Genomic DNA, 13,425 nt, shown 5'->3' with positions numbered 1-13,425 from the left:
GACGCCGCTGAAAAGCATAGAGCCTCATGTCAGCTGGTGAGCCCAGCACAAAAAAGGCCAACTTGAGTTTGAGGTTAGAGGAACGCTCACTGTGGCCAGAGCTCAAGGAAGCTCAGAACACTGTGATGAGTCACAGGCAAGCTCTGCTTCAAATGATGTAAACAAAGCTTGAGCCTCCTTATTTTGTTCAGTGATGTTATCGCCCTGTTTATACAAGTTTCGTGGACTTGGACCTCCTAGGATTTCCTAGTGTTTTCATCCCTGTCCTGGTCTCCTGAGCTTGTCTTGTAAAATGCTGTGTGCTGCTGCCACCGTCAGTCCATCCAGCTCAGAAACCTTCACTCTATCTGGACTATCTTGTGCCTTGCATTTGCGGTATAGCTTCCTCTGTGCAGGCCCTGTGGTGTCTGTAAGGAGCCTTCGAAGAAGGAAAGAAATACCTTGTTCTGGTTCTCAAAGTTTAAGTCAGTACTCAGTTCTTCACTGAAATTTCAAGACAGAATGTTGCTAAATACTGAGGAAAAAGCAGCCTTGTAGAAAGGGGCACATCCATCATAGGTGAGGTTTGTTGTGTATGTGCATTTAAGGAGGTAATTTGAAGAAAAAAAGGAATAGGAGATTATTAAAATCTCCTGATACAGATAAATGTATGCTGTTTTCATTTAAAAAATGCAAAGCAAATCCCAAGCCCCACCAGACTATTTGGTTTTTTAGGTGAGTTCAGCCCTGGCAGAGTCATCAGAAACAATGACTGTGAATTAAAGAAAGATTAGACAAAAACTATGCAAATTGTAAGGCTTATACTGTAATGTGTTCAGCCCATGGTTTATATTTTTATTTTATCTTAAAGCTACTTTATGGAGACAGATTTGCCAGAATAAGAATTTTTGAAGGGTATAAGCTTTTTAAACTTCAGTTTGTATAAAGGATTTTAAATGTAAAAGAGGTGCTTGCAGTATATTGAAGAAAAAGTAATTAAATTGTTCTGATAGGGAATTCTCATCCAGTCAGTTATGAAACACTGCTCCGCAGGTGTGGCTTTTAATCCATATGTGCTCATTATGAACAGAGGCTTTTATGCTCATGAACTATTAAAGGAAATTTTTCTATTCCTGTAAATATTTCTGATTTTTCATTATTTCCTTCTGCAAGCACTCTAATCCATAGTGTGTCCATTGCCAGAAGCAAAAAGTTGGATGAAACTAGTACTAGGTCAGCTCTTGGCAGAGATACTGATTTCTTCAGTACTGTTCACTGACTTTTTTTTTCACCCAAGAGTACAACCCCTCTCAGACATCTACTGTAGGTGAACCCTTTTCTTGAATGTTTAAAGGTTTGGAATGAGAAAGTTGTAATCCCATTTTAAGTAGAAACATCTGCTCAACATCTGTACCTGGAACATGTATTGCAGTTGAACTGGAATTGAGTGTATGAGCTGTGCAATTGTGGAGAAAGAATAACTAGCATTTTCTAAGTGTGAAGGCTGTTTGTTAATTTAATCATTTAGACAGTTGTCAGCAAAACACAAAAAACATACTTGAGAAATATTCTTGCGTGTCTCTCCAACCTCTTCCTCCTTTCCTTCATCTGATTCTTGTCTTTTATCATCTGTAATCTTGACCTCCTATAGTGCAGTCTTCAAAAGAAAATTGTTGCGTTAGCTGTTCTTAAGCATTGTGGGTTTGTAAGTTTAAGTACCTGGCTAGTAACAAGTGTAGAGCTTAATAGAACAGTGAATCTTAATGCCCAGCAGATGATGGAAGAATGTCTATTTTTCACTGTCATGTCACTTGTTTACACTGTGTGCTGTGGATCTGTCTCAGTGTCGCAATAAAATGTTCTTTTGGAATTCTTCTTGGTGTGTCCTGCAAAGAGATAGAGATGAATTAGCTCAAGATAAAGTACCTTTTTGGCAGAAGTTTGCTTTCTTAGCACATCTTGTATGGAAGGCCTTCTCTTCACTGCAGCAGGCCAGCACTATGGCAGAGTTGGTCTTGTCTCTTTTGTGCCAGCTGTAATAATTACAAGCTGTGTAGAAGTTGGACTTGAATAGGTGGTAATTGGCTGCACTTGATATCGGAACATTGGTGTATCTCTGGGTCTCACTTTCCAGTCTTATATACTTGTGAGGAAAAATATTGTGGACTTTAGAGCCAGGGGTTAGGGTTGGGGACGTGACATAAATAAGACTTCAACTAGTGCTGTTTGGGGTTCTGAGGCAGTGATGCTGTCTGACTGCCAGTCTTCAGTCCTGCCTCAGGCTCACACTTGTTTCCATCCTGATTGTAGAAGTGGTATTGCTGTGTTTTGATACGTAGTTTTCTTAAGTGTAAGTTAGAAATGTTTCAGAAGATAAGTGAGGAGAGATCCAGCTATGTTAATGCTGCTGTTGTTTTTTGACATTGTGTTTGGGTGAAATTATAGAACTATGAAATATTTCAGGTGGCTTAGGAGGCTCTAATATTTCCATTTTAGTCAGTGCTCACCTTTCTATTAACACCAGCAGTGAGATTTTACTTCTGGGAGTACAAGGGTGCATTATATACGCTGCAGATAAACTATTTGCTACTTAGTTGTTTTAAAGTGAAGCTAATTTTTTTTGAAACAAATAATGCACGTACCTTTTTTTGTTCTTGGGCTTTTCTTTTCCAGGAGGAAGTAGTTCTGATAGTAACCCTTACAGAATACATTTAAAAGTTTCCAGTGTGAGTTCTAGATGCAATTGCAACTTTCTGATTTAAAGAATAGATCAGTTGTGAGGGATTTGTCTTAATAAAATAATGGGCAGTTACTTGAAAGATGTTGTGATTTCTGAGTCCAAGTAAGGAAGCAGAAGAGCTGTGATTGAACCAAATCATCATTTTAAGCATGGCTAATAAAAGTAGAGAGACTGAAGCTGGACAAAGTCCTTATATGCATTATAATAATATAGCTATAAATTATGTCTAGTCGTGCATTCATTTTACAGAGGAAAATGGGTTTATATATGCAGTGTGACAAGCCAGGCTTAATGTTTTTGAACTTTTTAAATGCTTATGCTGCAATGATTTCGGTTTTTTTTTTTTTAGAAAACTAACTATGCAAGTTGCAAGTCTGGAGTAGATCTTGCAGTAAAAATGAGATTGCCACATTTACAGCTTGTCCAAGATGTTGGCTTAGCATTAAACTCTGGTCAGTCTGGTAACCTCCTGCAGCAGGGCAGGGACTGAGGGTAGAGTCTACTGTCTCAATTGCTGCCTGACTCCACTTACAGTACTCAGATTTTTAGGAAAATGGAAACAAAAGAGTTTCTGTGGACAAAAGCAAGAGTTGGTAAATACCTTCAACGTATTGATGAGCAGAAGCATTTTGTGCTGGTGGAACTTATAATCAGCTGTTTGGGCTAATTGTCAGTGGACCTCTGCTTTGCTGTTCTGTCTTAATACAGTTGCCTTCTAGTCTCATGGTTCTGTAGGTGATAGAGCTTACTGTATGGTGAGAGGGCTCTTTTCCTGTGATCCAGAGAGGTTGCTGTGTAGCTATGCTGGCAGTGATGTGCTCTTGATGCTGCAATGCAATGTCCTGCTGCTAAGGGTACACCTTTAACCATGTTTGAGGCTTCCACGTAAGCTTGTGGAAAAAGGGATGTGGATTCCTTGCAGTCAAGAACCTAATTAATGGAAATACCAAATTGCATACTGGAAACTGAGGAAAACTACTTCAAGTCTCTGCAAGTACTGTTCAGCCTTATTTTTATAGCCCTAGAGACAGAATCAGATCTGTCATTTGCTGGCACGGCAAAGGGAAGATTTTTCTGGGAGTATTGACCCTTTTTTGCCCTCTGCCTGTGTAGTTGCAACCAGTTACCCAGACTGACTAACTGCAGAATGTCAGAATTTACTATTTGGGCAAAATAAGTCTTGGCAGAAAGGCATCTTGTTCTCCTGGAGTTCTGGAGAGCGCTCTCCTCTTCGTTCTGAAATAGCATGGCTGTGTGTATCTCTATGAATTTGTGTCCAGTTGGTTTTTAGGCAAGGATATCAAGTAATTTAAGTGGAAGTTTAACTGCTTTGGTGTAGAGGATCAGGTCTCTGAGTCAGCTACATTTTCCAAACATGAAGCTCTGTGTTTTGGCTGACCTTATGCACTGGAAAGCCTTAAGTGCAGTTCAGTTTAATGCTGCACTTTTTACAAAAGCCTGAGAAGGTATTAGTAGTGTGATGTGAAGTGGATCAGGTGGTACATATGTGCCTAGAACAATCTATTTCACAACTGGAGCAAATGCACTAAATGGGGCTAAGAAATGTTGAGGGGATTGTTCATGTTAGGAAAGAAATTGGTATGAGGAGTTTAAAAGCTTCAGGTTCTGTAAGATGTGTTTGTCTGGCTTGCTGTACGCAGGCCACTGAGGACTTCCTAAGAACCTCAGTTCCTCTTTCATACCCAAACATGGTGAGCAATTTGTGAACGAACTTTGGGCTCGTAAATCAAGCTACTAATGGGGAGGGAATTCTCAGGCTGTTCTGGGGAAAAGTTTTTAAGCTTTTCAACAGTAGCAGAGCACAAGATTTGTTTTAGTTATTTTTATGGATTCACAGAATTAGTCTATTCCTAGCAAAATCGGAGGCCTAAAGTAAGGTACGAGGTACGTGCTTGAATTGAGATTCTCTTTAAATGTAGATGAAGCGGTTCTGCTGCAGAACCTGAATCTGGAACAAAAATTCTAGATGTATGGTGTATGGCTGCACGAATGTCTGCTTTCTGCTTGAGATAGAGGAAAAAAACATTATCTTAAGTCTGTCTGGGTGAGGTTCTGCACAGGTCAGTGATAACTGGTCAACACTGGGACTGTGTTAACCTGCTTAATGTGGCATGTGTTCCAGGAGACCCAGTATGTTCCGTGTGTGGAAGAAGCACTAGTTTTGCTGATGCCTTTTCGAACCTCGTGTAAAATTAACGTTAGTTTCTTCAGAGAAAACTTGGTCTGTTTAATTTCTCCTTACCTGGTATTTGTAAGAGCTGTCTGACTAAGATCTAGCTAAGCACCTTCAATCCTTAAAAATGTTATGTCAGCATGTGGTATTTGGTGAGTCACGAGGCTAACTAACTGTATTATGGCTGGTGCAGGGAGGAAAAAAGGTAAGGTTTATTTAAAATGAAGTGAAAAGGCTTTTGTTTGTCTTCAGAATTTGACGTTATCTTTATAATCTTCCACAAGAGTGTTAAATAGATGTAATAAAGGAGGAGAAATTCTGGTAGGAAAGCAATGATGTACATTGTTAACTGGCAGGGCGTTTACTGAAGCCTTTCTGAGAACACATGTGGGTTTCTTTTTTTCTTTTCAGTTGATGCTGATGAGATAAAACGACTAGGAAAGAGATTTAAGAAGCTTGATTTGGACAACTCTGGTTCTTTGAGCGTGGAAGAGTTCATGTCTCTACCTGAATTGCAACAGAACCCGTTAGTACAGCGAGTAATAGATATATTTGACACAGATGGAAATGGAGAAGTGGACTTCAAAGGTAAGGCAGTGTTTTGAGCCTTTTATCAAAATTCCTGGAGCTTTAGCATTCTGATTCTTTCACCTCAGAAAGGAAGGGTGAAGAAAACTTGTTAATCAAAATAAGGTGCTAATTCCTAGTGAAACCAAATACCAGTAAAACTAGTTTTTCTGGCACATTAGGGCACTCCTGAATGAAATGCTTAGAGCCGGTTGTTCAGTAATACCTGTCCAGGTCATGCTAGTCATTAAGTATCTCTTAAAGCACACTAATTCAGTCTCTTTAGTTGTGGTTCTATCTGAAGTACAGGCTTAGGCTGAAGAAACTGCAAAAATCAGGATAGATTTGTGTAAATGGTGTGCCTGACTTTTCAAATAACATTCAAAAGGGGGTAACCTTTACAAAACTTCTGCGGTGTTGCTCTCCCTACCGAAATTTAACCGGAATGCTGAGTTTAAGAGACTTTTTTTTCTTGGTGTCAGTTTACAAGGCAGTAATTGTTGTATGCAGTTGTTCAAAATCCCCTTGTGAAAAATAGGCAGTGATGAAAGATGATGCTGTATTGTATGCGACATTGAGCTGTGATTAATAAAATTATCAAGAGCTGTTCCTCTTGGATGTAAAGGGGAAGCTGTCAGAATCAATTTTTCATGGTCAGATGATGCTGTTGCGATAAATGGCAATGAATTCTGTTCAAATTTGATTAATTTAGTATCTTTATTCCTGTCTCAGAGGGAAGCTGAAATGAAAAAACTTAAACTGCAAGGAGAGGGGTAGGTTTAGATTGGATAAAATAGGTAATTTTTTTATGCTTAGGATGGTGAGGCCCTGGCACAGTCTGTGCAGAGAAGCTGTGGCTGCCCCCTCCCTGGCCAGGCTGGATGGGGCTTTGGGCGCCCTGGGCTAGTGGAGGCTGTCCCTGCCTGTGGTAGGGGCATTGGGCCTAAATGGGCTTTTAGGTCCCTTCCAACCCAAACCAGTTTGTGATTTCTGTGAAAAGGAAAATTACTGGTGTGAGGAAACGTGCTTTCTTCTGTTGAAAGACCCAAAATTTCGATTAATCGTAATAGTAACACTCAAACCACTCAAGTTACCAGTCACACGTTTTGCTGACAAATAACATGGGAATTGATGACTTCATTTCACAAAACTTGTTGGAGCTGCAGTAGGCCCCTCAATCTAATGCTGTATTGCTGTACCTCTCTATTCTTTCTGTCTTACAGCTTAGCTTGTTCACTACCAAAAGGTCTAGGAAGTGTAGTTACAAGACCTCATCCAGGCACATCACATCCCAGGGTTATTTTGGTTTTTCAGCAACTCAGGAGTTTGCTCATGGGATAACGACTTTTAGATTTTCTTTTTACCTTATTTCTTATGTAAGAATATGTTTTTGCTGGATTTTTTTCTAGAGCAGTTTTCAGTTTCATGTATTAAAGTTGAGAAACTAGACTGGAGAGGACCTCTAGAATAAGAACCCCACTGGAGTAGATTTACTAGACATCTTGATGGAGTTTTATATCAGATTCTGGCAAAAGTCGAGTTCAGAATTACTTAAATACTGATGTGAACAAGTGTATTCTGTGAGCCACAGTATTGTATTTGAAGTACTTCCCACTAAAAAACATTAATGTATCCAAGTATGTGGATGGTTTTTTAGGGTAATTTAGATCCTTTTTACATTTGCTGAACATTTTTGTATGTTGATTTCCTTGGTTTGTTTAAAAAAAGAAACTTTTTAAAAATGTTTTTCTTGTATTCATTAGAATTTATAGAAGGAGTCTCCCAGTTCAGTGTCAAAGGAGATAAGGAACAGAAGTTGAGGTGTAAGTATTTTGACTTTCCTTAACAATTTTTTTTTTTGATCCTGAGGAATATCCTTTGGTTAATTAATGCTGAGAACTGCAAATCCAGATTCTTTTAAAAACCGGGAAATGGTGAAGGTAGATTGCAAGCTTTTTGTGCCTCCTGTTTGCATGAAGAATTTGCCAGTGTTTCTGTGGGAGTGTCTTAGAAGTTTGCCTTCTGAATAGCTTCAGTTGCTTTCCATTTGAAAAATGTATATATATTTAAGGATACTTAGTTCACACCTATAGCAATGTACTTTGTTTTATGGAAGATAAGAATAATAGGAAACTTATTGCTGCTACAGCAGAACAATGAGCTGTCATTTGAGATCTGCATCTCAAGAATACAACAGAACTTTTGGAGTGGGAAGAGGATAGGTTCAGTCATGGATGTGGCTTTCAATAACTAATACAGGTTTAGGAAAGAAATCTGCTGTACTAGAATGCTTGAAAACAAATTTAGTGTTATTTGCAGCAAAATAACTAGGTAGAGTTTTGATTCACCTGGTTCCTAGAAGGTTTTCACTTTTTCTGATTTTTCCAGTGCAGTGTTTGTTGCTGCTGGTGCTAAAACAATCTCAGCTGACATTTCTGAAGTGTTTTTTTCTTTTGAATTCAGTAACAGCACCAATCGCTGTGGTGTTTTTGCTGTTTCTTGTTTTTCGGAATGAAACAGATAGTTAGAAATCTCAATTAAAATGCAGTGTACCTCTCAAATTGTGCAGAATTGACATAGTTTATTGTTAATGCAAAGCACATTAACATATATTGTTCCTTTTGGTCACATTTGTTCCTGAAAGTTATACACATGTGTGCATTTTGCTTCCGCAGTTGCTTTTCGCATTTACGATATGGACAAAGATGGTTATATCTCAAATGGAGAGCTCTTCCAGGTGCTGAAGATGATGGTTGGGAACAATCTCAAAGACACTCAGTTACAGCAAATTGTAGATAAAACCATAATTAATGCAGATAAGGATGGTGATGGAAGAATATCGTTTGAAGAATTCTGTGCTGTAAGTAAGCTTTAAAGAAAATCTTGATAACTTGGGGATTTTAAAAATAAAGAGGAAAATCTGTGAACAGTATAAAGGGCGAGTTTGTCAGAGCAGGGTGTTTATTCTGATCTGGGAACTACTCCTCTTTGACACAGCTTTATTACAGATGTCAGGTTTGTGTCTCTGCTTCCAATAGGGCAGCATGGTTTATAGCGTGAGCAAGTCAGTCATGAATCTGTTCTTCAGGGATACTAAATTCAACCCAAAGGAAGTTTGCTTTGTTCAGAGCACAGCAACTTTTTACAAAGTAATTTCTGTGTTGTTTTACAACATACTAAACCCAGGATCAGTCTTAGTTACATTTGCATATAGACAAAATTGCTAGCCTGATGTGAAGACATATATTGGATTCCAGTCTCTATGCTGGCAGGAATTAGCAGCTTTAAAGATGAGCTGTGACTGGCTTGCCGTAGGAGGCGGGTTTTCCTTGTTTTCAGCAGTTAAATTTGATGATAAAAGCAACAGTGCTTTCAGGGGTTTTAAATGTCTTCAGCTGCTTTGTAGAATACACCAAGTGGGGGGCGATCAAAGCGTGGTGGGCAGAAGGGGAGGGGGAATAGTCAAAACCACCTGAAAACTGTAAAACCAGAGCACACCATAGCACATGTTTCTCTTCAAAAATGACATGATCAGGGTGGTGCATGGAGGGAAGCTTAGCTTTAGGTTAATCTTCTAGTCTCTAAACTAGGTGTCTCCTCCAAATCACCCTTTAGAAAGGTTTATCTTTGCAGGGTGAGGAGAGAGCCTGGGGAGATTATCCACATCTGCAGGATGGAGGGATTTTACAAAGGCCAGGGTGAGGGAGGGGCTTGTGTCAGTTACAGGGAGGAGTAACCCCTCAAGTGCTGCTCTGGAGACAGGATGAACAAAGAATTGACAGGTGCATTTTAAAAACTCTGGGGGTTACTGAGCAAAGTGCTTGAATGTAGCACTCAAGACTTGAAATGGTTAATTTTTCACCCAGTCATGTATGTGTTTAATCTGTTGACAGCAAGTTTCAAATGCTTTCTCTCAAAAGCTAAAGGATACCTTGAAACATGACCACTTAAAAACTGTAATAGCAAGCATTCACTCCTTAGTTTGAAGGGGTATATTAATGAATGTGCACCTGGGTAGCACAGTCGGGGTCAACAGGCACTCGAGCATTGCTTTGAATTTACAACTTCAACTTCTGTTCAAACATAACTTGTTCATACTCCCAATCAGTGCAAGTTCTAAAAGGAAAACAATAAATCTGCCCTCCTTCAAACTATTGAAGTGAAAAGGTTCTGTGGTCTGCCTGCTTTTGGTAGAGTTTAGTTATCTTTGTGGCATCATGTGGGAACACATGGTTGTCTTCGAAGAACTTAGGAGGAGCTGCAGCCTGCAAACACTTGGATTAACAGAGTATCTGCTTCTTGCACTGGGCTTGTTGTCTTGTAGCTGTCCAACAAATTTGGTGATGTCCTTTTCTTTGCTCCTGTGCAATATTCCTCTACGTTTCTTTTTTATTTCTTTGGGTTTTGTTGACATCCTATCATGACACCTTTCATTCCTACCATCTGTTATCCTCTTGTTCTTGCATTTTACGTTCACTGAATCTTCTGCCATCTAGTTACAAAAAAAACTTTTCATTTGTGGCATTTGGCCATACTGCTTGGCCTTTGAATTTTATTTCTGCATGATAACAAGTTCCCCATCACTCCTTTCCTTTGCCTTTCTCTGTGCATGAATTGTACACCTCTCAACACCGGTAGCTCCTTTTTGGACAGTGTGTGCGTTTATGTCTGAAATCCTGCCACTGTCCCGAAGGCCCCTTGTTTCTCAGGTGGACACACAATTTTACAGGATGTTCTGCAACTAAAGGCAGCATATCATTGAACGTGCTGAAATATAATACAAGGTCAGAATATGAGATGGGGTAGGAAAGCCAAAATAGCATTACCTACCCTTTTTTCAGGCCATGTGTGTGCATTGTACTAATGCAGCATCCTTGGGCAATGCACAGTTCATTTGGGTATTGCAGAGTACTTGTGAAATGTAACTTGGTTTGGCTGGGCTGGGGAAGGGCTGACCTGAATGTGTCTTCTGAATAACACGTGTTCTTTGGGTCTCGCTGACTTTCACTGCTCATCCATTCTTGAACACTTCCTTTTCTCCCAGGTCGTAGGAGGCCTAGATATCCACAAAAAGATGGTCGTAGACGTGTGACTCTGTAGGGCACCACCCAACACTTTTGCTTTCTTCTCCATCTCTGAAGATCTGCTCAAGACGTCCAGCAATGCTCTCTGTGTATTTAAATGGAAGTATTTTTCTCTGTGAAGCCACATTTTCCAACATGAGCCTCATGAAGCCAACTAAGTGTTATTGAACTTTGATTCTCTCAATAACTCGGTGTAGCACTTTAAAGTCTGAAGGACAGCAAAGATGGAAAGAGCATATCAGTGTGGTGGAGAAAGGGAAGGGGTTGGCTTTTTAATTTATTTTTCTTCATCTTTTATAACAAGGAAATATCTATCTATATATATATATGTGTGTGTGTATTTATATATAGATATATATGTAGCTTTCTATATGTAGTAGCTAGGTGGGCTTTAATTTAATATACTTGATTCAGAAACAAAACTAGAGTACAAAGTGCCAAGCAGAATATTAACAGTTCAATATATGGATATACATCCTTACTTTTATTTCACACAGTTTTATATATATAGTAGAAGAATGTAAAATTTTAACTGGGTGTTAGGTCAACTCTCTTCCTTTTCCTGTGACTGTTCAGATGTTTCTATATATTGACTGGCTGACAAAGCATTGCTTCTTATTAATTCACCTTAATTACTTTTTTTTTTTGTAACACAGGAGACTAAGTTTATTTATACCTGTTAATATATTACCAGGGACTGTGTCTCTTTGCTAAGTAACTTAGTACAGTTCTACTTAATATGAGAATATAGTTTAATGCTACTGCCAAGAACTAGCCCTCGTGTGCATACAGTAACTGCAGGATGCTTTGGCCGCTAGATTTTCTCACCTAGGAACTGGGAGCAGTTAGGGCTGTCCCGGAGTGAATGCAAACCTGTTGTTCTGGGTTGCATTTAGATAGAGCTGCTCAAGGTGTTAGATACGCTCACAACTTTCTCTTGTGCTCAGCTTAATGACATTAGGATCAACGTAACTGCAGGATTCCCATCCACTTGTTTTACACAGTACTTAGATTCTCAAACGTTCTTGCCATTTAAATTCTGTTTTCTAACCGTGGTAGTTTCCCCTCTGCATTTAAAGAGTACTACAGGTAGCATAAGTAACTGGTAATATTTTATATATATATATATGTATATAGGATTCATACGGGGGAAAATCTTGTTAACCTATGCCATAGAGGAGGAAAACTTCACACTGTCTAAATTTATACCTCTTGCAGTTCTCCAGTCCTTTGCCTGGAGAATTCTTTTCTTTTCTAGATTTGTCCATATCATGATTTGTAACGGATGGTAACTTGATACATTTGTGTGATATAAAAGTAGCGAGCCATGTTTTACAACTTTATATCATCCCTTCCCTTTTCTGCAATGGTACTATTGGCTGGAAGAAAAACATTTGCTAGATTTTTTTAGGACAGTACATCTTTCCTGTATAGTAGTTTTTTCTATTAAAAAAATATATAATTGTTTTATAATCAGCAGTGGAAAGTGCAGGTTGTGTGATCCTACTTCAATCGAGCACCTGTCTGCCATAGCTGTTCCTTCAACTGAGTGCTGCACATCATGGGCTCTGTCTGTGAGAGAGAAATCCAGGTGCTTGGTGTCCTTGCATGACATGAAGTTTTGCATGTAGATCGATTGGAAATGTTCCTCTTGTTTACATAATTTGCATAATTTAAAAGATAATGTTGCCAAACTTTGGTAAATGTTAATGTTCAAAACAAAAATCTCCACTACATGTAACTTTTTTCTTCCTCTGGATCAGTACGTGGCTTCTAATCCCAGCCAGTGGTGGTATCTGTTCCAGTGTCAACTGCCATGTGCTCTGCTTCAAGGGGGAACGAGTCTTTTGTGAATTTTTTGTACATAAGTATTTGTTACAAACATTTTAGCAAATGCTTTCGATTTCTCTTACTTGGCTTGTGCATATCTTGGCTGGCATTATAGAAATTAGCGCTAATGTTATTTCCTTAGGGGGGATCGGAAGGGGAGGGATGAGGTGGTTGGTGGTTTGTTTTGTTTTTTTTAGTTTGTGTGGGGAAAAATGATTTATGTTGAATGTTTAGTTTTTCCTCTGCATGCGACATCATATGTTGTGGGAACTATAAGAACCTTCATACTATATGAATACAAAATAAAATATTTGAACCTTGGCTGGGGTGCTTCAATACTTACCTAGACCTTTCCTGTTCAACTCCAAGCAGCTCTGCCCCTGTGTGGAAAGAAAAGGGCTGTTCCTAGGCTTTGTTCTCTCCTTGATCCTAGGGATTTACTGAAAAACTGCACAGGGGCCACACAGTCCCCTGACTCCTTCCAGGCTCTGCTTCAGTGTTTCAAGACCACTTATTTTTTCAAGATCATCTTTTTTCCTTAAAGGTCTATCTGGTTCTTTGTTATATGTCCAAATTTGGTGACATACCTTGTTTAAATCCTACTGTGTGCAGAATGAATGTGCCAAGGGAAAGGTGGTAACACCCCCCACACCCGTACTTGGGGGTGGGGAGTGAAAAGCACCTGCTTTCTCAAGGAAGGGTCCCAGCCCTCAGCCAGTGAAAGCAGCGTGCCCTGCAGCAGGGATGTCCCTTTGTGGAAACTCTTTGCTGTTGCTCTTCGTTGCAGTTGTTTGCGCCTTCCATGTGTTGCCCTCTCCCTTTCTACCACTTTTGGTGGGTGCCTATGTCCCATCTGCCCATCTTTTAAGATAAAGACCAGGTAAATTGAAAGGGAGTGACACACAGGTCATTCATCTCTAAGTAGCCCATAGACAGAGAAGGTGCTGAGGAAGAAGGGGCAGGGGCCCACTCTCCCCTTTCTAGTTCAGCCTGTTGAGCTGTACATCCCTGAACTCAGCAAGTCTTGACTC

At 39.5% G+C, this 13,425-nt stretch overlaps 1 protein-coding gene across 1 annotated transcript in view; it reads left to right on the top strand.

Annotated features, from left to right (window-relative positions):
- PPP3R1 (protein phosphatase 3 regulatory subunit B, alpha) overlaps positions 1-12,715 on the top strand; it is a 37,633-nt gene extending 24,918 nt beyond the window's left edge. Inside the window, exons 3-6 of the mRNA XM_084262445.1 lie at positions 5,325-5,501; positions 7,244-7,303; positions 8,156-8,340; positions 10,525-12,715. Coding sequence (XP_084118571.1) covers positions 5,325-5,501; positions 7,244-7,303; positions 8,156-8,340; positions 10,525-10,572 — 470 coding nt within the window. The 3' untranslated portion in view covers positions 10,573-12,715. The remainder of the gene's footprint in view (positions 1-5,324; positions 5,502-7,243; positions 7,304-8,155; positions 8,341-10,524) is intronic.
- Positions 12,716-13,425: the final 710 nt, after the last annotated feature.

The sequence above is a fragment of the Gallinula chloropus genome (assembly GCF_964237585.1).
Source record: "Gallinula chloropus genome assembly, chromosome: 3".
Lineage (NCBI taxonomy): Eukaryota > Metazoa > Chordata > Aves > Gruiformes > Rallidae > Gallinula > Gallinula chloropus.
This window is presented reverse-complemented; position numbering and strand designations above follow the sequence as displayed.